This window comes from Cetorhinus maximus, chromosome 30 (assembly GCF_964194155.1).
Source record: "Cetorhinus maximus chromosome 30, sCetMax3.hap1.1, whole genome shotgun sequence".
Classification (NCBI taxonomy): domain Eukaryota; kingdom Metazoa; phylum Chordata; class Chondrichthyes; order Lamniformes; family Cetorhinidae; genus Cetorhinus; species Cetorhinus maximus.
The window spans coordinates 21,312,742-21,339,960 of record NC_135908.1 but is presented as its reverse complement, the minus strand read 5'-3'; the positions used below and the strand labels follow the sequence as shown (position 1 = coordinate 21,339,960).

Sequence of the window (27,219 nt, the reverse complement as noted above, 5' to 3'; positions counted from 1 at the left end):
CAGGAAGTGTGTGCTAGATGCAAATGTTAAATAACAGGCAGGAATGCTGTTTATCATCACATGTGAAAGATGGCACCTTTGACAGTGCAGCACTCATGCAGCACTACGCTGGAAATGTCAGGCTTGGCTGATGTGTCCAAGCCTCTGGAGTGGGATTTGAAACCACAACCTTGTGACTCAAAGATTACAATTGAAAGGAGGAACCGATCAGCATTTGATACTGAGAAAGGCGAGGTCATATGGATTGGTGTTAAACATGGGAAATATGTTATCAAAATAGGTTCTCTTGTTATATAACGTGAGTAATGAAGCCTGTGTGAAGGGAATTTCCCAAATTTGAACTGTTGTTAGGGCGACTATTGTGCCAAAGGTTCACGTTAAAAACGTGGACAATCACTGCTTACAATTGTGGTGCAAAAACTGTGTGCTGTATAGGGCTGGGAGCTCAGAATGGATGTATTCCTGAAGGTTTCATTGCAAAACCTCCTGCCTCCAAATGCCCCACCCAGTCAAACAGCTTGCCTGTTTTCCCTCCCCCACCTATCTCCGATATTTTTCTAACTAATAAATGATACGGAAAACAAAATAAATCTATTTTTAGCCCTATAATTATTCTCACAAAGTTGCTCGCAGGTATGTCCTGGAGATAAGTCTTTAATTCCTGGAGAATCCTGGAGTGTTGGCAATCTCTGGTGCTCCACATGCCTAACCCCAATGGATGAGGCTCGCTATTAGCAGCAGGGTCTTGGAAAAGCTCTCCTGGAATAGTTAACAAAATGTTAAAATTTCTGTAAACAGCAGCGGATGTGACGATGAATATAAGGCATTAAGATCTGTTTGAATATAAATTCACAAAGTGATTCTCAGCTGTGATGATTTCACATGATATTGATGACACTTCTGAAGTATTTCATTGGCTGTGAGGCCTCTTTCTTTCTTTCCCAGGCTGCAAAGAGGTTGAGAACAATGTTACATCTCTATTTGCTCCAGTCCTTGCTCATTCAATGCTTTCAAATTCCTATGGCGATTTCAGACCTTTTCTTCTTAATGAGGTGAATTTCTTTTCACTTTCTTTTCACCAAGTTGCGCTGCCTGAAGGGAAACAGATTGAAAGGTGAATAGTGAGTTTCAAAAAGAAATTGGATGTAGACCCGAAGTGGAAATGTTTGGGAACAGTGAGGGTGGAACTAGTAAGTAGCATCTCATAAATCCAACACAGGTGTGATGGACCAAACAGCCTCTTCCTGTGCTACGTGTTTATAAAGTATTTACAGCAGAGAAACAGACCATTCAGCCCAAAGGTATCTGATGGTGTTTATGTTCCATATGAGCATTTGTTTCCTTATTCTTTCACAGGATGTGGGCATTACTGGCAAGGACAGCATTTGTTGCCCATCCTTAATTGCCCTTGAACTGAGTAGCTTGCTAGGCCATTTCAGGGGACAATTAAAAGTCAATTGCATTGCTGTGGGTGTGGGGTCACATGTAGGCCAGACCGGGTAAGGACGGCAGATTTCCTTCCCTAAAGGACATTAGTGAACCAGATGGGTTTTTACGACAATTGGTCATAGGTGTCACCATTACTGAGGCTAGCTTTCAATTCGAGATTTAATAATTTAAATTTAAAATTTTAAAACAGAATTAATGTTTTAAGTCCGTTTGACTCATCTGAAACATTAATTCTGTTTCTCTCTCCACAGATGCTGCCAGATCTGCTGAGTTTTTCCAGCATTTTTTGTTTTTTATTTCAGATTTCCAGCATCTGCAGTATTTTGCTTTTAAGGTATGTATTCATTTCTCAGAAGAAGATTATTGTGAAGTTTTTATAACACATTAGGTTGTTTGAAATAAATGTACTTGTACTATTGATGCTTAAAACATGAAAATGTCCATACTTTTGTTTCTGGCTTGAATAAATAATTTACTTATGACATTTAATAAAAAAATTAATGCACATTAATGTATCATATTTAACAGCAAAAAAGCAGTGAAATATTTATATTTTCCATAATTTCCCATTAATTATGATGTATAACGCTGAAGAGACATGTCGAAGCTTTTCATCCTGCACTCATCAGGTCTTCTGCAAGAATACTAAATGTAAAGGGAACAACAATTTATACTTCATGAGAAGAGAGTGTTGATTGGTTGGCAAGTGGATTCTATTTGGTAGAGGCGTTGCCATGGAGAATACACCAGTTTGATCATTCTGATGAGTTTTTTTGCAGTAATTAGGTGAAAGTTGGTAGGGTAGGACAAGTAGGTGGTCCACCGGGTCTTTTACCCTGCCTAATTGGTCTGCAAACATAAATGTCTGAGAATCATGGTCCTCAGCAAATGTAAAGCAAGTAAAGCCAAAATGCAGATGGCATTCTCTTAGGGCAAGCAAGGTTATAATTCAATTATGTCACCCTTGACTCACTGGTAGTACTCTCACCTCTAAGTCCTGAAGGTCATGGGTTCAAGTCTCACTTCCGGAACTTCAATGTGTTCCTGAGAAGAGTGCTGGCAGTGCTATCTTTCGATGAGACATCAAGCCGAGGCCCCGTCTGCCCTCCTGATGGAAAAGATCCCCTGGTACAATTTCAGAGAAGAGCAGGGGGGGTTCTCCAGAGTATTCTGGCCAACATGTATCCCTACAACCAACCTCATCAAAATGGATCAACTGGATTCCTTTATTTAATTTGCTCTTTGTGGGATCTTGCTGTGTCCAAATCAAAGGTGACCACAGTTCAACACAGTCCACGACTTAATTGTTCAGGGAATAACTGGAATCTGAAGCCTTGGGTGCTGCACTTCATTTCGATTTATGTATAGTTAACTTATGTGACATTAAGAGAAAACCAAGTTCTCACTCTATCTGCATGAGACTTTGACATCTGGTGATGATTTGTGCTGGGACGAGCTGAGAGAATGAAAGGCTCTTGGCGCAATTCCATTCTCACTAAGGATTTTTTTTAAAATAGCAAGTTGATAAATGATGCAATTCTACAGTACGAAGGGAGCTTGACTTTCCGAGGGAGGAATTGTGTCAACTATGCAGCGGAGGCGTTAGGACCTAAAGGAGCCGAGGTTGCTCGAAACGTGCGGCGGAACTTTCCATAAAGAAAGTTTCCCACCCCCCTCCCACCACCCCCCTTCCCCCGTGTTGTATGTGAACTAACTTCCGGGGATTTTCCTGCAGGCCCGCAGTGAGCTGAATGATCGCGGCTGCTGCTCAGCTCCGGCTCCAAGTGCGGCTGAAGTTTGCAGGTAGTTGGAGTTGTCGGAAATTTGCTCTTTTGCCCCAGGAAAGTGCGCCCCAGGGATCGGCGCAGGCTCCAGCAGCGCTCTCGATGCCGGCGGTGCCCAGAGCGACCCCCGTCTCCTCAGGTGAGTGCTCGGGACTTTTGGAAACTGAGCCACTCGGGCAATTTCAGGGCGAAATTCAGAGAAATCTCCGCAAACCCGGACTGGAAAATCCCTTCCTAAAGAAAGACAAACGTGTCACGAACAAACCCAGCCCTTTCCCAGTAAGGGAGCTGTGAGCACAGCCAGTTGTTTTTATTTGTGAGCAGAGAGTTTGGGCTGCATCTTGCTGCCTTATTGGCGGAGAGTTGGGTGACTGTTAAATAGACGAGAGAGGGGAATTTGGTGAGTGGGGAATGGAATTTCAGGGGGTAACAGTAAATATATAAATAATCAGATGACTGGAATTAAGGGATAAAATTAAAATGGACTAATTGGAGACACCAACATTAAAGGAGTCCAAATCGAATTAAATATTAATCTGGTATAAGAGTAAGGGGATGCTAAACTATATCTCAAAAGTAATTAGATTTTTAGACAACACAATGGGTCTGAGAGACCTTGCCTGGAATTTCTGTGCCATTTGGGAACTTCAAGATGCTTCATGTGTCCTGAATAACCATATGTGCAGCAAGTTGCTTAAACCTGAGCTCCAGGTTTCTGAGATTGAGGAGAATCTGCAGTCCCATGAGTGTATATGAGAGGCAGAGCCAGGAGGTGGTCACTCCACAGCTACACCGAGCCCAGGAGGAGAGTAAGGAGGGTAGGAAGAGGTGGGCAGTGCAGGAATCCTCTGGCAGAGTGACACATCTGAACCAGTTTTCAGTGTGTAAATAGTAAGAAAGGTTGGTGAGCTGCAGGCACAAGTAGCTATGTGGAATTATAATGGCTCAAAAGAAGAGGAAGAATGGCCACTAAATATACCTGATTGCAAAGTATTCAGGAAAGATTGGTAAGGACACAAAGGAGGGAAAGGTGTCAGTATTGATCTGCCACAGCACTAGAAAAGGACGATTTAGTTCGAGGTTCAAAGAGACAGTGCATTTAGAGATTTGTTAGATGCATTCAAAACCTTCAAGTTTTGAGAGAATGAATAAGGAGATGCTGTTTGCAGTATCAGGTGGGCTGTGTAACCAGAGGGCACAGGTTTAAGGTAGCTGGCAAAAAGAACCAGAGGTGACAAGCATGGCAGGGCAACATAAACTAAAGCTGTAAAGGGAGTGCAGGAACAGAGAGAGATCCAGGGGTATCTGTGCTCAAATTGTTGCAGGTTGAGAAGTGGTTCACAAGGCAAATGAAATCCTGGGCTTCACAAGAAATGATGAACCTTTATAAAACACTGGTTTGGCCTCAACTTGTACATTGTGTCAATTCTGGGTAGTACTTTTTGGAAAGATATGAAGGCTTTAGAGAGGGTGCAGAAAAGATTTATGAGAATGGTCCCGGGGACGAGGATCTTCAGTTATGTGGATAGATTGGAGAAGCTGGGGTTGTTTTCCTTAGAGAAGAGAAGGCTGAGAGGAGATTTGATAGAGGTGTTCAAAATCATGATGGGTTTAGATAGAGTAGATAGGAAGAAACTATTCTCATTGACGAAAAGATCGAGAACAAGAGGACACTGAATTAAGGTGATTGGCAAGAGACCCAGCAATGACATGAGGAGGAATATTTTTACACAGCAAGTGATTAGGATATGGTGTAAGTTATGCCTGAGAGTGTGGTGGAGACAGGTTCAATCATGGCTTTCAAAAGGGAATTGGATGAGCACCTGAAGAGAGAATTTGCAGGGACAAGGGGAAAGATGGGAGGTTGGGAGTAGCTGAGTTGCTCTTGCCGTGAGCTGACATCAACACCATTCTATGTTTCTTTGACTTGAAGTGAAAAAAATATGTAGCAAATTGTTATGGTATGGAATATATTTTCCAAGGGGAATTGTTAAATATTTGAAAAGGAAAATATTTTCATGAGTTATGGGGGAAGAGCAGGGGAATTTCGAGACTGATTAAGTAGCTCTTTCAGAAAGCCGGCATAGCCACAATGAGCTGAATGTTCTTTCTGTGCAGTATCGTTCTATAATTTACTGGGTCTGTGCTTTGGAGCAAAGTGGAGCTGAGTCAGGAAAAGTGCCCCATCAGGTTTGATGGCGAGGGTTGTCCAGAATTGAAGGGATGTGTGGTGTGGGACCTGTACTCGCCCCAGTGTTCTGGCTTGAGATCAGTTGCAGATCTGAGGGCCTCTGGGGCGTCAGCTGTGGCTCTGTGGTTAAAACTCTTGTCCCTGATTCAGAAAGTTTGGGTTCCACTCCAGGGATTTGGGCGCAAAATCCAGGCCAGGACGCCAGTGCAGTACTGAAGAGAGTGCACGCTGTCGGAGGTGCCGAATTTCAGATGAGAGTTTAAACCAAGGCCCTTTCAGGTGGATGTTAAAAATCCCCATGGCAATAATTTAAAGAGGAGCAGCAGAGTCCTCCCTGATGTTCCGGCCAATATTTATCCATCAACCAACATTACTTAATAGAGCAGATTATCACATTGCTGTTTGTGGAGACCTTGCAATGTGTAAACTAGCTGCTGCATTTCCTACATTACAACAGTGACTACACTTCAAAAAGTACTTAGTTGGTGTAAAACGGGGGGGGGAGGGTTCGGGGGGAGTGTATGATGTTATATAAATCTTTGCTTTTAAATACAAGCTGATTACTTTTTCCTACTTTGGATAGAAACAGGTCATTCAGCTCAACCAGTCCATGCTGATGCTTATGCTCCACTCACGCCTCCTCACATCTTTTCTCATCTAAATCTACCATTGTAAACCTTTATTTTCCTCTCCCTCATATGCTTGTCTAGTTTCCTCTTAAATGTATTTGTACTATTCACTTCGACCACTCCCTCTGGTAGTGAGCTCCACATTCTCACCACTCTGAGTGAACAAGTTTCTTCTGAATTCCTGACTGGATTTCTTGGTGACTACTTTATATTGATGGCCTCTAGTTATGCTCTTCCCTACAAGAGGAAACATTCTTTCTGAATCCACTCAATCAAAACCTTTCATCGTTTTAAAGACCTTGATTAGGTCACCCTTCTCCCACCATTTTTATTTAAAAGAGACCCAGCCTGTCAATCCTTTGCTGATAGGTATACCTACACGTTCCTTTATCATCCTTGTAAATATCCTCTGCACCATCTGTAATACATCTATATCCTTTTTTATAATATGGTGACCAGATCTGCACACAGTACACTCAGTGTGGTCTAACCAAGGTTCAATTCAGGTTTAGCATAACTTTCGTACTTTTCAATTCTATCCCTCTAGAAATAAAATTTAGTGCTTGGTTTGCTTTTTTATGACCTTGCTCTTTGCGTTAATCAGAATATACTGAATATATTCATAGCCATGCCTAGGGGGTCTACTCCTGATTGTGGCAAATTTTCCTTTCTGGGCAGAGAATTTTGAATTTTCCAATTATTTGAATCAAGCAAAGTCAGTAAGACAATGAAGTGAGGTTTAAAAACAGAATTGTCACTTATAAAACTGAACTCAGTAAACTGTTAATAATAAAAAGCTGTTAGGATAAAGAGGTGGGAAACAAATTAATGCCAAAAATGTGTGACTGTATTCTGCCTCTTGCAGGTGTGTGTATAGAGTTTAAACTTGAAAGAGCTAGTGATTTGTGACGCTATTTCAGAGGGCAATTAAGAGTCAACCACAATGCTGTGGGTCTAGAGTCACATGTAGGCCAGACAGGATAAGGATGGCAGATTTCCTTCCCTAAAGGATGTAAGTGAACTAGGTGGATTTTTACGACAATCGACAATGGTTTCATGGTCACTATAACTGAGACACAAGTTTTTAATTCCAGATTTTTACCTCTTTTTTTTAATTCATTCATGGGATGTGAGCTTCGCTGGCTGGGCCAGCATTTATTGCCCATCATGGTTGCCCTTGAGAAGGTCGTGGTGAGCTGCTGCCTTGAACTGCTGAAGTCCGTGTGGTGTAAGTACACCTACAGTGCTGTTAGGAAGTGAGTTCCAGGATTTTGACCCAGCGACAGTGAAGGAACAGCGATATATTTCCAAGTCAGGATGGGGTGAGTGACTTGGAGGGGAATTTCAGGTGGTGGTGTTCCCATCTATCTGCTGCCCTTGTCCTTCTTGACGGTAGTGGTCGTGGGTTTAGAAGGTGCTGTCTAAGGAGCCTTGGTGAATTCCTGCAGTACATCTTGTCGATGGTATACACTGCTGGTGGTGGAGGAAGTGAATTTTTGTGGATGTGGTGCCAATCAAGTAGTCTGCTTTGTCCTGGATGGTGTCAAGCTTCTTGAGTGTTTTGGGAGTTGCATTCATCCAGACAAGTGGGGAGTATTCCATCACACTACTGACTTGGCTTTGTAGATGTGGACAGGCTTTGGGAGTCAGGAGGTGAGTTACTCATCGCAGGATTCCTAGCCTCTGATCTGCTCTTGTAGCTACAGTATTTAAATGGCTAGTCCAGTTCAGTTTCTGGTCAATGGTAGCCTCCATGTTGAAAGTGGGGATTTGGTGATGGTAATGCCATTGAACATCAAGGGGCGATGGTTAGATTCTCTCATGTTGGAGATGGTCATTGCTTGGCACTCGTGTGGTGTGAATGTTACTTGCCACTTGTCAGCCCAAGCCTGGATATTGCCCAGGTCTTGCTGCATTTGGACATGGACTGCTTCAGTATCTGAGGAGTCGTGAATGGTGTTGAACATTGTGCAATCATCAGCGAACATCCCCATTTCTTATGATGGAAGGAAGGTCATTGATGAAGCAGCTGAAGATGGTTGGGCCGAGGACACTACCCTGAGGAACTCCTGCAGTGATGTTCTGGAGGTGAGATGACTGACCTTCAACAACCACAACCATCTTCCTTTGTGCTAGGTATGACTCCAACCAGTGGAGTCTGATTTCCCCCTGATTCCCATTGACTCCAGTTTTGCTAGGGCTCCTTGATGTTGCACTTGGTCAAATGTGGCCTTGAAGCCAAGGACAGTCACTCTCACTTCAGTGATTAAATTTAAATTCCATTTGAACCCATGTCCCCAGAGTATTAGTTGGGCCTCTGGATTACTAGTCCAGTGACATTACCATTACCACTACACCACCACCTCCTCCTGAAGCACTGTGGATGTACTTACACCATATGGATTGTGGCTCACCACCACCTTCTCAAAAGAAATTGGAGATGGGCAATAAATTCTGGCCTAGCCAACGATGCACACATCCTGTGAATGAATTAAAAAAAATAACTTGGGTGCTGTGTATGGTGCTGGCTGTGTGCCTGTGGGTAGCTCCATATCCATAATCTTGGTATTGTATGTGTACAAGCGGCTCATGTATGGTGGGGACTGCATGTCTATATTGTGGGTTGTGTATTCTGTGCAGAGTTTAACCTTTAAATGTAGGTTAGGACCTGCATGTAGATGGTGGAAGTTACATGTAGACACTGCAGGCAGTGCATGTTGCAGGAGCAATGGTGGGAGCTGTATATACCTAGTATGGGTAATACAAGTTGCATGCACACAGAATACTCTGCAAGTACATGAATAGAGCGGCAGGTACACATCAATATTGTGCATGCCATTAATCATAGAATCATACAGCACAGAGGAGGCCATTGTGCCTGTGTCAGCTCTTTGACAGAGCTATCCAATTAGTTCCACTCCCCTGCTCTTTCTCTATAGTCCTGCAAAATTTTCCTTTTCAAGTATATATCCAAATCCCTTTTTTAAGTTATAATTTGTATCTGCTGGAACCATCGTTTTTATGCAGTGCATTCACTGTAGCTCATAGTGTAAAACAATCTCACTGTCTTTCTGGTTTTCTTGCCAGTTAGCTTAAATCTGTAACCTCTGGTTGCCAATCTTTCTGCCAGTGGAAACGGCTTCTCTCTATCGACTCTTATCAAAACCCTTCATAATTTCAGATGCCTTTATTAAATCTCCCCTTAACAAGCTCTAAGGAGAACAGCCCCAGATTCTCTAGTCTTCAACATCCCCGCTGGCATGCTGGGAAATCTTCTCTGCATTCTCTTCAAGGCTCTGACATCTTTTCACAATGTGGTGCCCAGAATTGGACACAAGGAGCTAGCTGAGGCCTGAGGCCTAACCAGCTTCCTTGCTTTTGCACTCTAAGTCTCTAGTTACAAAGCCCATGATCCCACATGCTTTTTTATTAATATCAGCTTTATCATTATGTCCTACCACCTTCAAAAATTTGTGTTTGTGAACCCTCAGGTCTCTGTCCCTGCGCCATCCAACACCGTGTGGCTGCTATGGTTTGGGTTCCATTGATGCAATGTGGCACTGCAAAATACTTGTACACGGTGGGAGGGGGTTAGGGTTATGCTGTGAGTGCATAGTGTGGGTACTGATGGCTGTGTGTTCATGTTGTGGCATGGTGTGGGTATGTGTGTATATAACATGAGCAGTAGAGCCTGCACCTAGAATTCCTTCATAAACCTTTCTGCCTCTCTCTTCTCCTTTAAGACACTCCTTAAAAACCACATCTTTGACCAAGCTTTTGGTCACCTGCCCTAATATCTCTATATGGCTCGGTATCAAATTTTCTTTGATAATGCAGAAATGAAGTGCCTTGAGATATTTAACTATGTCAAAGGGGTTATATAAATGTAAGTTGCTGTTCCAACTATATAGAGTGGATGGACTGTTCAAGGAAAGGGCAAAGATTGCTTGTTAAAATGATTATTTGAGACCATTCTGAAAATGTAGGTCAGGAGCTTCCTGTCCATCTCCCCAAATGAGAATCTGCCTTCAAGAAGCAGAAATGGAAATCAAATGTCTGCATGTTTGTTTAGCAGGTATTTTTTAAGGCTGATCCAGCAAAAAAAAACTTCAAAAATAGTCTCTTGCCACAATACCATTTATTTGTGAAGAGATTTTGAAATGACTAATCTTAGGATACAAGCGGGTTATAAGACCAAGTCCTGTGACTTACCAAAAAGAAGCTGAGTGGCTTTGGACCTCATAAACCACAGGGCTAAACAATAAGTGCTTTATTTCATCTATATGCTGTATTATCTGATTGTTGTTATCTTTCTTTTCTGGGGGGTTTTCCTTTTCTGTGTAATGGGTAAAGTGTACCCCCAGATGCTGCTGAGTGTCCAGTATCTTCTGGTTTTGTTTCAGACTCACAACATTTGCTTTTTGGTTTATGGTCAAAATTTTGTTTGTGTTTGATCAGATCAGTAGCAGTTGGCCCTTACAACCCATTCCATATGATGACAATAGTGTGAGGTGCTGTTGGAGTTGGCTGGGTAATAGGACACATTAAATTGCTATGATCCAATGTTACCTTAAATCTTTCTCATTGGGGTAGAGGCAGAGCAGATGGTCTGGACCTGACCATTCAGTTTCCAGTTTAACCTGAATCCAGAAAGTTGAAATAGAGGTGATGTAGTGGAAATTGGTTGAGCAACGCCACAGGAATCCACTAGTTTACATTTATTTAAGCAGGAAGAGTTTTGAAGATATTTTGTGGAGGCAGTTGCTCGGAGGAGTTACAGAGCCATGACAGTTTGATGGGGTTGTTATTGTCTACAACAAACATTGCTAGGTCACAATGCTTCAATGATTCGGCCGTTTAAACCTTTCAGGTTCCCTCCTACTTGTTGGAGCTAATCCATCTAATATCACCAGCCCTCGCTATTTGAATGAAAAATAGTCAAAGATAATGAGAATTGGTTTGCAAGTTCCCCTCAAAAGTCATATGCCATCTTGACATGGAACTATATCACTGTTCCTTTATCCATCGCTGCATCAAAATCTGGTCTTACCGGCACTGGGTATACCTACACCACATGGACTGCAGTGATTCAAGACGGCAACTCATCACCATCTTCTCGAGGGCAGTTAGGGATGGGCAATAATTGCTGGCCTTGCCAGTGATGCCCACATCCCATGAGCTTTTGTTCTTAATTAAAAGCTGTTTACCTGTGCTATTGAGTAATACCTGCAGTGAAAGTGGTTCAACTTGTTTAGTTGGGGATAAAAAGGACAAAACAACAGAAAACAGGGAGGTTGATGAGTCAGTCAAGGTAAACGTTGCATGTGAAAAACAGTTAGGAAATATCTTGTGACAGCGTTCACATTCTTATGACAGGGGAGACTGGGACTTAAAACAAGTAGTAGTAATGCAGTGTCTGTTTCCTTTAGAAAACATGTATTAATCAAATACTGCTTCCAATGATTGAGGGATCTAGAATGAATAAGCATAAGGTTAAATGATTTAGAACAGAGAGCGGAAGAAGCTTTTTTTTACACAAAAGTGGAATACAATATTGGAGAAAGTGATTGAGCCAGGGATCATGTCAGTATTTAAAGATAACTCCGATAAGTGGTTGAAGAAAATGGGCATAAAGGGATAAAGAGAACAGGCTAGCGCATGGGATTAGGACTGCTGCGTGTGTGGAGACTAAAAACCAACACAGATAGGTTGGGCCAAATGGCCTGTTTTCAAATTACAGTTTCTACATTCAAGTGCTGTACATGTGCTTGCCTTGCCTCAGGCATCGTAAGATTGTCTACAATGTGACTTCTACATGTGCTTTTAATATAACAGATCTCCTGTGATATTGATTACAGCATGTCAGTGGTTATGTTGCTGCAACGTGGGTTGGGCAGGGGAAGAGGTGGGCTACTGGATCGTAGAATCAACACAACTCTCCAGAGAGAGAGTTTGGGAAGAAGTTTCAAAGAGATCCTCTCAAAATGGTTTTTGCTTGGTTCCTGGAAAATAATTGGGGGGGAGGGGGTGACCCTTATTGCAACTACGTAACTAAGTAGATGTCACAATTGAGTCTATATTTGAAGCATGTGTTTTTTTTAGTATGAACAGCAACAACTTGCACTTATATCGCACTATAACATGGACAAATGTCCCATGGTACCTAACGGAGGAGTGGAAGAGGGCACCAAGCCAGTGTAGGAATGGAGTAACTAAAAAGTTGATCAAACAGATTGGTTTTTAAAAACCAACCTTGAATTAAGCGATGGTGAGGCAGAGGGATTTAGGAGGGAAATTTCAGAGCATAAGTCTATATGGCTGAAGGCACAGCCACCAATGATAGGGTGAAGAGGAGGTGGATGCACAAAAAGTTAAAAGATCAGAGAACTCTGGGGTGGTGAGGGAACTTTTTTTATTCATTCATGGGATGTGGGCGTCACTGGCTAGGCCAGCATTTATTGCCCTCGTTCAGAGAGCATTTAAGAGTCAACCACATTGCTGGAGTCACATGTAGGCTGGACCAGGCAAGGTCAGCAGATTTCCTTCCATCTATCATGGTGGGATTCGAACCCTGGTCCCCAGAGCATTACGCTGGATATCTGGAATACTAGTCTAGTGACAATACCACTATGCCACCGATAGGGAAGGGCAAGACCATGAGCGGATTTAAATATGAATTATCAAGAATGTTCATTGGATGTCAGCAGTCCTATGCTATTCCTAAAGGTTGAAGTATTGTGGGAATTGTAAACACAGGTGGTTTCTGGGAGATGTAGTTCAGTCTGCTTATTCTTTCCCCAATAACAACAGCTTGCATTTTTTTTTTCACCTCCTAAGCTCATTTCTCCTCCTGTCCTGTGGTGGGGCACTTGCTGGGGTACCTTCTGTACTACACCCAAGTACTACACATGTATGAGGCTTAGCAATATCTTTTAGCAGGCAACCTAGTCACAGTCAAAAGTGCTCATCTGTCAGCAGAATTCATCGGAGCAAATATCTGAAACAGGAACCCAGTATCACTCTCCCCCCCACCAGAACCTGATGACTCAAAACGTTAACTTTATTCCTCTCCGCAGACCTGCTGAGTTTTTCCAGCTATTTTTGTTTTTGTTTCAGATTTCCAGCATTCGCAGTATTTTGCTTTTATCTTGTTATTGGTGAGTTGATCCTTTGCGGGTGCATCGTTGAATGCACTTTTGGAGTCCCTTGGCGCCAAGGAAAGATTTGATCGTGGATCTCAGCCTACCTGGTTTGTGGTGGATCGAATTAAAAAGCAGAGAAGTTACGTTATACTTGTGTAGAACCTTGGTTAGGCCACACTGGAGTACTGAGCACAGTTTTGGTCCTCATATTATAAACAGGGGTATAGAGTCACTGGGAAAGGTACAAAAAAGATTTACAAGGATGATACCAGAACTGAGGGGTTAGAACAATCAAGAAAAGCTAAGCTGGGGCTCCGGAGAAGGGGCCATAAATATAAGCTAATATAAATAAAAGATAATTACTAATAAATCCAATAAGGAATTTAAGCAAAACTACTTTACCCAGAGAGTGGCGAGAATGTGGAACTCACTACCAAATGGTGTAGTTGAAACAAATGATACAGATGCAGTTTCATTGAGGACGGAATAGAAAATTTTATTGACAGAGTCAGGACGAGAGGAGCATAAACACATCAATAGGTGTGATAGGCCCCAGGTTCAGGTTCAGGTTCAGGCCCAGGCCCAGCCCCAAGTGGTGGGCCCAAGTTCAGGCCAAGCCCCAGCACAGGGTTTGCGTTCAGGCCCAATCTTGAAGTTAGGCCTAGATTCTGTCCCAGCTCCAAGTAATTGTTCCTGGGTCCAATTTGGCCAAATTAGCTTTGTCTGATGAGATGTTCTATGTAATTAAAATCGATTGACTATACTGACTGCGGTGACCCATCAACTGAGGCTTCACTCGTAGAGCTCGACATTTACACCAAAGGGTAAAGTTGGACATAACTCAATACTGGTGTCCCAATGCTTTTTTAAAAATCCCAGACAGTGCTTCAGCTTTCTGTATTGGAGAGTGATGGTGGTGTGTTACAGTTCACTTGGGGGAGTCAGTTGCTATGGCCACATGCACTTTTTACATGCATGTTGTAATCTGGAGCTATAGATAGTTTTGATAGAGGCTTCAACATTCTTTCTATCACATCGCTGACCAAGAATCTCTCCCACTCTTACCGCCTGCCATTGGTGTGTGTTGGAAGGATTTGTAGGTTGATACTGAACCCTGTTTGGCTGTGTTACAAATGTGGCCCCGATTTGTCCCTTCCACCCCCACCCGCCCAACAGGCCGATTTTGCTTCCCCCCACATTCCCCCCCCAAAACAAAAACTGTCGGGCCCCTCTCTTTGACTCCCTCCCCTCACTAAATTCTAACTACGTACCTGACAAAACTACCTTCTCCCTGGCTGGGAAGTGCCTGGACCTTTAAACTTACCTGATTTACGGCAGCCGGTGCCATTTAAGAAAAAAAGGGACGAGGCCTCCTTGTGTCTGAAGCCCTCGACAGGGAACACACTGTCCTGCACAGTTCTCGCCTGGCCTGAGTCGCAAGGTTGGGTAAGAAAATATCGGAAAGATTTCAAGGTAAAAAAGTAGTAGCGGAGTGGCAATCCGACTCTGCCACTCCACAGAAGTTCAGACCCAAAAACTTCAATTGCAGCCAGCCTTTCTAATACCTCCTGTTTGTTTTGATTACTGTTCTAAGAAATTGATTAAAATAATATTTCATCCAGTTTCACTTTCATTATATCAAGACTTTTACATTGACTGGTTTACACAGCTGTCTGCTTTCAATTTTTACATTGTCTCAGCTGTGTCATTCTTTCCCTTGTCCTCGTTCAGGCAAGTTTCATTGATTTGAAGCACGCATGTTCCTAAAATTACGTGGCAAACTTTAAATATTGCACCACTTTGTTCATTGCTCTGACTGGAAAAGCCTAGAATAACTTAAATAACTATTTTGAGCTTTTCTGTGGGGTTAATGGTGCCGTCTGTCACCTATCCAGCACTGAATTGTGATGAAGCTCACCAGCACCTTCCAGGATTCTCCTGCAGTCTCCCCGAAACTAAATATTAATCTGTGCATTAAATGGAACTGGTATTGCATCACCAGACTAGGAACTGCTTTATTTACAATGTACTTAGCAGCAACTACACGTGTGCTTTCAACTCCAATTTAGCTCTACACTGACTGCTGAGGTAGCCTGTGCTACTCTCCTATTGGTTACTACGGATCATGTGATCATTCCTAACACGTATTATTCTTAAAGGTACATTACACACTAAATAAAACCATAACTACTACATTCCTCCTGCTTTAACTCGACCATATATATTATTTACAAGTTCATATTTTTAAAGATAACATAATATTTACACTGGGTAAGGAATTTATACGGTCAGTCTTTCAGTGGTTTCCTGATATGTGTGGAACATCGCAACTCCACAACTTCAGATTCTTCGTCAGGAACCTCCTTTTCCGGAGTTGCGTGAAGATCAGGTGCTTCGGTGGGCACCTGCAGATCTGTATCCTCAACTCTTGCAGGAACATCAGACATGTCAGTCCTGGGCTGAATATCCTCAACAGGAAACACAGACCCAGCCATGGTCACTGGAGGAACCATATCTTGATGATTTGTCTCTCTCTTCCTTAAATGGTCCATTCCAGCCTTCCACCTCCAAGTGGTAAGATAGAGGTCCAGTCACCACACATATTTCACCCGGTAACTACTTTGGTCCTTCCCTGAAGTTTTTCACGTATACCGGCTCTCCCACGGTAAATTTCCTCTCGCAACTATGCCAGTCGTGTCTAGTTTTCTAGCTTCCCTGACTCTTTTCCACCTTCCCCTCTAAATTTGGCATTATTAAGCTCAATCTCGTCCTGAGACGGCATTTCAACAATAACTCCGGGGGTGTGGCACCTGTTGTTGTGAGGGGTAGTCCTGTAATGAAGAAGAAAGTGTGCTAGCTTGGTTGCCAAGGAATCGCCAGTTAGCTTTTTCATGCCTGCCTTGAACGTCTGAACGGTCCTTTTGGCCAGTCCATTTGAGGAAGGGTGGTACAGTGCAGTTTGCACATGAGTGATACCATCAAGGCTGATAAACTGTTGAAACTCAGCACTCGTAAATGCCGTGCCATTATCGGAAATGATTACTTCTGGTAGTCCTTGAATGACAAAACTCTGACATAGTTTCTCAACTGTAGCACCCGACATTGGTGACTTCACCTCATATACGTCCAATCATTCTGAATGGGCATCGACAATGAGCAGAAACATTGTTCCCAGGAAAAGTCCAGTGTAGTCAATGTAACCACACCAGGGTCTACCTGGCCACTCCCATGGGTGTAATGGAGCTGTCACTGGAAACTTTTGCTGTTGCTGACACTGCACACAGTGTTTTACTAAACTCTATTTCGCCATCCATCCCTGGCCACCATAGATAACTGCGTGCTATGGTCTTCATTTGGGAAATTCCTGGATGGGCACTGTGTAGTTCAATTAAAAGTGGCTCCCTTCCCTTTGGATGAACTATCACTCGCGCACCCCACAATAGGACGCCACCCTGGCTGGTTATTTCATGTCTTCTCTTGAAGTACGGTTTAATTTAATCAGATATGGGCTTCTGTGACCAATCAGGTAGCACTTGTTCTTGTACTTGAGATAGGACTGGGTCCCGGCTTGTCCAGTCTCTGATCTGTCCGCGTAACAGCGAGGAATAGACTCATAGACGTTTACAGCACAGAAGGAGGCCATTCAGCCCATCATGTCCATGCCGGTCAACAAAGATCTGAGTACAGCAATCCCATTTTCCAATGCTTGACCCATAGCCCTGGGGACAATAGCAATGCAAGTGAATATCTAAATACTTCTTAAATGTTATGAGAGTTTCTGACTCAACCACCCTTTCAGGTAATGAGTTCCAGATTCCCACCACCCCCTGGGTAAAAAAAAATTCTCCTCAACCCCCCTCTTAGCCTTCTACTTCTTACCTTAAATCTGTGTCCCCTGGTTATTGACCCCTCTATTAATGGAAAAAGTGCCTTCCTATTCACCTTATCTATGCCCCTCATAATCTTATACACCTCTCAGGTCCCCTCTCAACCTTTGCCTCTCAAAGAAAACAACCCTAGCCTGTCCAATCTTTCCTCATAGCTAAGAAAATTAACAGTAAAACAAGTTCCTGTGGAACTGGGACATGCTCATCATTTTCTTGTAAACGCAAACGACTAAGGGCGCTGGCATTTGTGATTTGATTGCCAGGCCTATGTATGAAAGTGTATTCGTATGCTGCCAGAATTAAAGCCCATTGTTGAATTCTAGCTGAGGCTATGGGTGGTATAGCCTTTTCCTCACTAAGCAAACCTAACAGTGCTTTGTGGTCTGAAACGATTGTAAAAAGGCGGCCGTATATGTACTGGTGAAATTTCTTGACCCCAAAGATAATGGACAGGCCTTCTTTTTCTATCTGTGAGTATCCCTTTTCCACTGTGGTGAGTGTCCTTCATATATAACCTACTGGCCGCTCTGTGCCATCATCCATCCGATGAGAGAGCACTGCTCCCACTCCATAGGGAGATATGTCACATGTCAGCACCAATTCTTTCGTCTGGTCATAATGCACTAATAGATTGGATGAGTGCAACGATTGCTTCATCTTTATGAAAGCTTCTTTCTCGGGTGCCTCCTAAGGCCAACGTTGGTTCCTTTTGAGTAGAGAATGCAGGGGGGTCAGCACAGTAGACAAATTGGGTAAGAACCGCCCATAATAGTTGATCGTTCCTGGACTTATTTGATTTCTGAAGCATTCTTTGGCGCAGATGCCTCCATTATGGCTCTCACTGTCTCCTCAACTGGGCGGAGGCCCTATGAATCTACCCAGTGACCCAGATAGATTAGCTCTCTTACTTGGAACGTGCACTTTTTTTTAAACGCACTCCAGTTTGCAAGAAACGTTTTAAGACTTCTAAGTTTGCAAAATGCTCTTTTTCAGTGAATCCTGTCACCAATACATTGTCTAAATAGACTACAACTTGGGGTAGTCCCTCAGTAAGCTTTCCATTGTTCTTTAAAAGATGGCACCAGCTGAGACAACACCAAAAGCCAACCGTGCATATTGGTACAACCCTTTTGTGGGTATTAATTGTGACAAATTCCCAGGAGGCATTATCCAATTCTAGTTGTTGATGAGCATGGCTCGTATCAAGCTTTGTGTACCTTGTGCCTCCTGTCAGGGCGTATGGCACCAGTCTCGCCTCCATGAAGCGAGGGGTTGCTTCCAGATCCACATAAACCTTGGCCTGCAGGCCCTGGATTTTTCCCAGTTTGTCCTGAAAGACAGTGGCATACTTTTTAAAGTAGTTCTGGTAGCCCACTTGCTCTCAACTGAAAGATGTCAGACCATTGTAACTTAATCTCCTTTGAGCAATTTCGCCCCAGGAGGCTTGGCCCTTCACCTGCTACCACCATGCTTGGTAATGGATATCAAAGTCTCCCACCCAGAGTACATTCTGTGCCTTGCTACCTTCAGTATTTCTTTTGATTGGTGTTCAACGTGGAGCATTACTTATTCATGAGGGAGGGTGGTAGGTGGTAATTAGCAGGAGATTTCCTTGCCCCACCTTTGACCTGATGCCATGAGGTTTCATGGGTTCCAGAGTCAATGTTGAGGACTCCAGGGCTATTCCCTGGGACAGTATACCACTGGCCGCCTCTGCCAGGTCTGTCCTGCTGGTGGAACAGCATAAGTCCAGGAATGGTGAAGAAGGAGTCTGGGATATTGACTGTTTCTTGACTAGTCGGTGGGGCAGCTCTCCAAATTTCAGCACAAGTTCCCCAGGTGTTAGTGAGGAAGACTTTGCAAGGTCGACTGTCATTGTCGCTTCCAGTGCCTAGGTCAATGACAGGTGGTCCATCCAGTTTTATTCTTATCTGATTTTTCAGTCACAGTTTGATACAATTGAGTGATTTGCTAGGCAATTCATACAGCAGTGAAGAGTCAACTGCATTGTTGTGGGTCTGGAGATAAAAGTCGGCCAGAACAGCTAAGGATGGCAGATTTCCTTTCCTGAAGGACATTGGTGAACCAGACGGGATTTTATGACAATCCGATAATTGAACAGTATGGAACTGCTGTGTTGGCCAGTGAGTTGGAGTTGGAACAGCACTTATGGTAGGAATTACAGAAAACGGTCTACTTAACCAGAGTCTCAATGAACTACAGCAAACAGAACTCCTGACTCAAAACTACAGCAAAGTCATCTGATAAAGCAGGATTATTTCTCTAGCGAAATGCTGAGTAGAAGGTTAGTTATTTAATATAAACTATGTCCATAAAATCAATCCCAGTCAACAACAGTGACTCCAGGTATGATTGATGGGGCAATTAACCAATCATTGACATTCTGTTCAGGAACTTTGGTGTTGCTGTATGCTGCTGAGCGAAGCTGTGTTATAGGCACCGCTTTATACAGTGTTTTGGATTGTGCAGGATCGAGATATATTCTCAGTACCTTGCTTGAGTTGGAAAGGATTCTGCTCCCAGTCCTGAACAAAGAAAAAATTTGTTTATGTCGTACCTTTCACAATCCCAAAGCGCTTTATAGCAATAAGGTGCTTTTTGAAGTGTAGTCATTATTGCAAGGTAGGAAACTATTGTGTGTCAAATGACATTTCACCCTCTTCCCTATGCAATTGTCGGTGACTGTATAATACAAGTCCACATAATTCCTCCTCCTCCAGGAATCATGCCCTAAGAGAGTGTTGGCGCCCATGAACTTCCATTGGATTGGTCCATGTTTATACCTGGCAAACCACTGCAGTACTTTGCCATTGCCTTCTGCAGTATGGCTGACCAGGAAACTCTCCCACTCTTACCGCCTGCCATCAGATGAATTGGAGGATTTACAGGCTGATAATCAACCTGTTTGGCCACGTTATGAATGCACCTTCCTTGGTCATCAAGTCCTGAAGTGGGACTTGAGCCTGGAATTTCTGGCCCAGCAGTAAAGATGCTACCACTGAGCCACAGGACTTCCCACCCCATGTGATTAATGGGACAGGGAACTGTATTTTCTCCTTGGCTTAAATCTACAGGGAAGAAAGAATTAAAATGCTTCAATCCAAAATCAAATCAACCTAGAGTACTTGCTTTCCTGAACAATAACAACTCTCAAAGCACATTAAAGTGTAGTCACTGTTGTAATGTAGGAAACCAATTTTGCAAACTATGCCAAAGCACTGGAAATCTAGGGACTTTTCCAAGCTTGGGTCTGAGCTTGATGTGCCTCTATAAAAGGGCACGGATGTGGTTTCACTGTTTGCTTTTACTTCTCTGTCCTGGAGGATCAGGAGGTTCTTGGGGCTGAGTGACTAATATGAGAATTTGTGAATGCGGGCTCACAGGATGTTACAGAGCTTTTTTTATTGCATGACAGTGAATCCTTGTTCGTTGAGGAGTCATCTTCCTGTTTTAACAAAACAAAAAAGATGTGCAGGCACTCACTCCCTTGAAAAGGTGCAAAAAACGAATCTTTGAAAGGAGGATGAGCTTGGAGGAAAGGTTTAAAAAAAGCTCAACCCTACAACCCAGAGAGAGGACAGGTAAGGGACAATTCCAGTGTTAAATATTGAAGGAAGAAGGACTTGTATTTATATAGAGCCTTTCATGACTGCAGGATGTTCCAAAGCTCTTTACAGTCAGTGAGGTACTTTTGAAGTGTCATCACTGTTCTTGTTCTTCAAAATAATGATGTGGGATCTTTAACATTCCCCTGACAGGACAGACTGGGCCTCTATATGTCTGATCTGAAAGATGGTGCCTTTGACAGTGCAGCACTCCATTAGTGCTGCAATGGGAGTGTCAGGCTAGATTTCTGTGCTCAAGTCTCAGGAATGGGACTTGAACACAACCTTCTAAGAGTGCTACCAACTGAGCTGTAAGTAATGGGTCTTTAATGAAATATGAGATGCGTGTAAGCAGGATTTCTGTCAAACCTCCACAAAAGAAATCCCAAGGAAATTCAAACCACATTTCTATTTAGTAAGAGTTAACTGATTCACCATACTAGTGCAATTGGTAGAGACTAAAGAGGAGGGAATTGCAGTATGCAACCAGCTCCTTCTAAAAGGATCACTTCAGACGTTTCACTTTCCCAATGCAGGGAGTGGAAAGTTATCAAAACTGCAGGGGAACTGGTATGGAAACAGTTCAGTGTTGCACACACCACCAACACCCTGCTCTCTCAGCTTTTCACAGGTGTAATGAGGTAGACTGGAATTTGAAAAGTGTTAATCAAGGGTCACATTTTCCACAACAACCTTCAGGAAATTGTCAACGGTTCTTGTCAGCTGTGACTCAGTGATAGCACGTTCGCCTCAGAGTCAGAAGGTCATTGGTTCAAGTCCCTGTATCTTCAGAGACTTGAGCACATAAACCTCAGCTGACACTCCCACTCAGTACTGAAAATAGTTTCTTCAATCCTGTGGATTTTACTTCAAAAGAGTTCCGTCTTTGAGGTTGCATATGGTTGCAGTACTTCATAGGTCTATACACTGGTGTGGGTACAGAGAAAGAGGGATAAGAATGATCCCAAGTGTGAAGGGTTGAATTATGAGGAAAGCGAAGCCTGTAGCCTAGAGTGAAGAAAGTAAACTGATTGAAAACCCAGAATTTGACTTCAGAATACATTGGGCCAAAAGGGAGAGAGAAATTTAAAAAGTTCAAAGTAAATTTTACCAAACTTAGGAAAAAAATGCCTTTACTGAAGGGATAATAAATATTTGCAATGATCAACTGAAGTGAGGCATTCAAAATATAGCTGACCACATGTCACCTTTGTCTAGTGCAGCATTCTTGCCTCTGATTAAGCACTATGCTAAATACTTGAGCATTTAATCTTGGCTGACACCCAGCGTCAGAGATGCAGTCTCTTGGATGAAACAATAAACCAATTCCGTTTGTCCAGTTGGCCGTAGAAGATCAAGGTAGTTCTTCCAGTGTCTTGGTTCAGATTGATCACTGCACCAACATTAGTTTAAAGAAAAGCAGCTTCTTTGGTTATTTAGTCACTGCTCTTTGTGGGATCTTGCTATGTATAAATTGCCTATTGTGTTTCCCTCCATTACAACAATGACTACACTTCAAAAATGATTAATTGACTGTAAAATGCTCGGACACATTTTGAAAAACGCTATATAAATGCAAGTTTGTTCTTTCCTAAATGATAGGCTAGGTGTGAATCCAGCATACTAAAGATTTTTCTTAAATTTAACCTTTTGTGTTCATGGTGTTGTGCCAATGTAAAATAATGCAAAGATTGTTCTGCGTGTTTGTTTTAACTGCGCGACAACAAAAGACGAACACAAAGGTGGTGTTCCTTTTGAAGAGTGAAGGCTGGCATTATTAGAGAGAAATAGCCCAAGGGGTTACTAAATCTGACAGTATGAGGAAGATAAATTAAGGCACCTCCTTGAGGTGGAAACAGCCACCTGTAACTCCTTAACACGGTTTGTGTGGATTTAGAGGACCAGCAGTGCAATGCCCTCGGTTTTCCATTCATTGCCGTGCACTGGGCCCCAGCCTTCCCAAAAATCTTGTTCTGAGTCACTAATGATTAATTTACCTCTCTTGCTGCTAGGCTCAACACCCCTGGTGCAAAAGCAGGCTGCTGACCTGTTAGCATCATCTACCAATGATACTCTGCTGGCAGAGATGCCAGCTGTCTCACACTGCTATTTTTCCATTTCACTCTGACTGGAGACTAGACACCTACTTCATTCTAAGCATGTCATTGGCCACCCAGCATACCAGCCTCGGTTGCAGAAAGACTTGTGGTGCATTGTGATTATTAAACATTGAAAACCCATCCTCTGTTGTATAGGGTGACCAGGTTTTCAGAAGTCAAAACCAGGACACGTTGAAAAGCCTCGTGAAGGCAGGGCTCCATGATGATGCACATGTTGGGTGACCAATGGCAGGATCCTGTGAGCAGGGCAGTAGAAGTTGGGAGGTCATGTGATTACATCTCCCAGAATGTGTCCGGTCGGAGTTGGCAACTCAATTAAGACACACAATTATGGCAGAGAGCAGTTACAAACCACAGACTTTTGTTTCAATGACATTTCTGCCTCATTTTCTTAAAAAAACTGACCCAAGGATTCGTTTGTCACAAGATCCCAGAATCCTCTATTCCACTGTATCTTTACAGTACAATGCACAATGGTAAGACCAATCTCCATTTCTTTCCTTTTGCACACTGGATTCCAACAGAAGTCGTTCTCAGCCAGCAGCTGGATTTTAAGCCAGCAAACGTACCTCAAGTGCGGAAGATTTTGTTCGCACCCAGAGCTACAAGAAGGAAAGCACACAATCGTTCAATGAGAAGTTTAGTTGAATGTGCCGCAACTGAACCGAACTTGCCTACCACCTCCCTCAGCGCTGATTGGTGCTTTAGCGATGGGCGTTATCCGACTACCTCTTCAAGTTTGCTTTGTGGCTGGGAACACCGCTCTCAATCTTCTGCTGTCACCCAGTGGCTGATTCTCGCCTGGCTCCAGATGCCAGGGAGAAGGATTTATGAGCGAGCGGGAGTGTTCTGATCGGCAAGTGGGTGGCATTCCGATTCCCAGGGTTCAGTGCAGCATGAGAGGGTAATTTTGTGTTTGTCGATAGCAAATGGAATGTGAGGAGCCGGTCGGAGGACTTGAGAGCTGAAAACCAGGATTTTTGATCAATTTGGAGAAAACTATCAAGGCACTGGAATGTTTAGTGAAAACCAGGATATCTGGTTTTCCTACTGTTGCACCTCTAGTTTCCAAATGTGTCCTTTAATGAAATTGTAAGATTATCACGCCTCACCTGATAGTTTACTGGAATAACACACGGTGCGATGATAACAAGCTGCACAGAAAAGGAGTGTTGGGTTACCTGATCCATGATAGATTGACCACCTGTGACCTGAGTAATCGTTCTGACTTTCTGTTCCTGAATTCCTGTAAGGGAGGGTATGTGGCACCTCAGGAAGTGGAGGGGGTGGGGTGCTGATCTACTCTGCCAGGCCACGGCTCAGGTGGTGGAGTTGTAAAGTTACCCTGGGTGACCTCAGGGAAGGATGGGGGAAAGGCGAAGGAGACATTGTAGAAGGTAAGAAAGCGCCCCCATCCCCCCCATTTCCAAAGCCATTCCATGCCGTCACAAGTCATTTCTGTGGCATCTGCTGATCTCTAACTCTTAACCACCTCTTCAAACATCCTCTGTGAAACTTGTTTTTCCTGTTTTCATGAAAATGGACCTTTGATTCGAAATTGTATTTCCAACAGTCTCTTTAAATAAGTCAATTGGAGAACTGAGCTTTCTCTATCTAGCAGAAAAATTAACACAGGCTTCAGTTTCTGTTCCTCATTCTAACGGCTCCTAAGTTCCTAGGTTCTTTTTATTTAACCTGGCTCCACATGTTAAGTGTGACTCTTGTAACAGCTATGTTATAGTTATGTTACGGCATGTTACATTGGGTTACCGTGACACTTTCCTCCAGGCGAGATGTAGAAAGTCACTATTTTCTTCTCAGAACCACCTGCTCGCAAAGCAGTGCGTTTTGGTATAAATTATTATCGCTACGAATGAGAGGAAAGTCATTCTATAGCGACTTTCACATCCATTGATCAAATTTCATCAAAACACTCAAAGAGATTAAGAAAAAAAGCTTTGATTTTTAGTGCACTTTTTGTGCTCTCAGGACTTCACAACTGCTGGATTCTTTTTGAGATGTTGTGACTGTGGTAATGCGCTTAAATGCACAGCCAATATGCACATAGCAAGCTCCCACAAACAGCAGTGGCAAAAATGGTAAGGAGGAGGTAAGCAGCATTGTTAGGCTGTGAGTATCTTCAAAGCTGGTAGACCACAGTCTGACTTTCCGTTTACTTAGTGCTTGTTAAGAATTGCATCTTGACTGAATCAAATGATCCCTTTCGTCAGTGCTTCGAAGGTGAAAATCACAAACCTGCCCACAGGAAAAGTCTACTTTGTCCCCAAATCCTATTCTTCTCAATGTGGTTTTGACATGCTGAGTGACATTTGTACCCATCCCAAGTAGTTTGGAGGATTGAGGATGGGGCAGGCAGCAAACAGATGGAGCCTTGTCCAGTAGAACTAAAGAGGCACTAATGTAATGTTTGATAGTCATTCAGGTTGTGTAGTTTGTGGACTGGTGGGAAGTCTTGTGGCGCAGTGGGGAGGATCCCTACCTCTGAGCCAGAAGCTCCAGCTTCAAGTTCCACTTCAGGACTTGATGGCCATGGTGCATTCAGAACTTGAATACCAGCCTCAATAGCTCCTTCCAATTCACCTGATTACAGGCGGTAAGAGTGGGAGAGCTTCCTGGTCAGCCATACTGCAGAAGGCAACAGCAAACCACTGCAGTACTTTGCCAAGCATAATCATGGACCAATCCAATGGAAGTCCATGGTCGCCAACACCCTCTTAGAGCATGGTACCTGAAAGAAGAGGAGGGTGTAAAGCAAATCACTATTCTCATTACCTTGTGGGGGTGGAGAAAGGATTTGGGAGAGACCCTGTTGAGGGGGAGAACAGAAAAGGGGAGATACTGTATTATAAGAGGGGGGAAAAGAATTGAGAAAATCTTCTTGCAAGAACCAGGACAGCCATATTCATGTCCTCATGATGTCCCAGTGTTTCACAGCCAATGAATTCTTTTTGAAGGATGGTCTCTGTCTGTTATATTGTTCTTATTGACTTCTTCTGATTGGGACAAGGTTTGATTTGCACCGTTTTTATTTTCCCCGCCTCACTGTCTCTGCTTGCTTTCTGCTGATTTTGAGTTTTTTGCATTGGTGTTTAATGCCTGCATGGCGAATTCTCTGCGCCAAGCAGCTTCAGAAGCAGAGTTTACTTTGTTTAACTTTGTTAAAAGAACTTTTAAGTAGCTTTTAGAAAAAAGGACATGTTAATGGGTATCTGGTGTAAGCCTAAACAGGACCATCCTGCTCCTGCTACACAACACTGCCCACCCTGCCCCCCCACGACTATTGTGATCCACAGGACAACGTGGATCATTTCTCATATCTTAGGAGCCTTCTCTCAGCAAGGGCAGACATCGATGATGAAACTCAACATCATCTCCAGTGTGCTAGCACAGCCTTCGGCTGTCTGAAGAAAAATGTTTGATGACAAAGACCTCAAACCTGGCACCTAGCTTACAGTCTACAGGGCTGCAGTGCTACCTGCCCTCCTGTATGTGTCAGAGACCTGGACAATGTACAGCAGATGCCTTAAATCCCTGGAGAAATATCGCCAGCGATGGCTTTGCAAAATCCTGCAAATTCAATGGCAAGATAGGCACTATAATATCAGTGTTCCTTCTCAGGCCAAGATCCCCAGTATTGAGGCACTGGTTATGGCTATTCAGCTACATTGAGCGGGCCACATCGTCTGCATGCCTGACACAAGACTCCCAAAACAAGCTCTCTATTCCGAGCTTTGTCACGGCAAGCAGTTACCAGGAGGGCAGAGGAAACATTTCAGGGATGTCCTCAAAGCCTCTCTGAAAAACGCAACATCAGCACCAATCTGTGGGAATCTCTTGCTTGAGACCACCCAAACTGGAGAAGATGCATCTGCGAACCATTTCGAATATCTCCAACAGACCCAGGTGGAGGCCAAGCACAAACTGCAGAAGGAGCATCCCAAAACCTGAATGTCCCACCCACCCACTTCATCAAACACTACCTGCCCCATCTTTGGCAGTGTGTGTGGATCCAGCATTGGACTTCTCAGTCACCTGAGGACCCACAACCCCGGAGTGGAAGGAAGTCATCCTCGGTCCTAAGGGACTGCCTAAGAAGAAGTGAAGAAGCAGGACAGGAGAGATTAGACTAGGTGGAGAAGAACATCCTGTGGACTTGATGAAGCAAACTGTTGGTTTTTGTGGTGGAATATCCTGAGGTCAACTTTTAAGTGAACTTGCCAATGAGATTCACTGGATTTTTATTGCGCCCAATGCTAAAATCAGACAGTGTAAAACTAGTGTTACACCTGATTCTGTCAGTTATTTGACAGTTGAATTAGTTTAAAATTTCCCCTCATTTTCAGGGCTCCATAGCTCCATCTTATAAAACG

At 43.3% G+C, this 27,219-nt stretch overlaps 1 protein-coding gene across 3 annotated transcripts in view; it reads left to right on the top strand.

Moving 5' to 3' along the window:
* Positions 1 to 3,169: 3,169 nt before the first annotated feature.
* The window catches only part of malt3 (MALT paracaspase 3), a 113,821-nt gene continuing 89,771 nt past the window's right edge, over positions 3,170 to 27,219 (top strand). For 2 of the 3 annotated variants that reach the window (XM_078532593.1, XM_078532591.1), the window contains exon 1: positions 3,170 to 3,372. In XM_078532593.1, the coding sequence (XP_078388719.1) occupies positions 3,201 to 3,372 (172 nt within the window). In that variant the 5' untranslated portion in view covers positions 3,170 to 3,200. Of the gene's footprint in view, positions 3,373 to 20,518; positions 20,685 to 27,219 lie in introns of all 3 variants that reach the window. The other variant, XM_078532594.1, reaches the window with a different exon arrangement.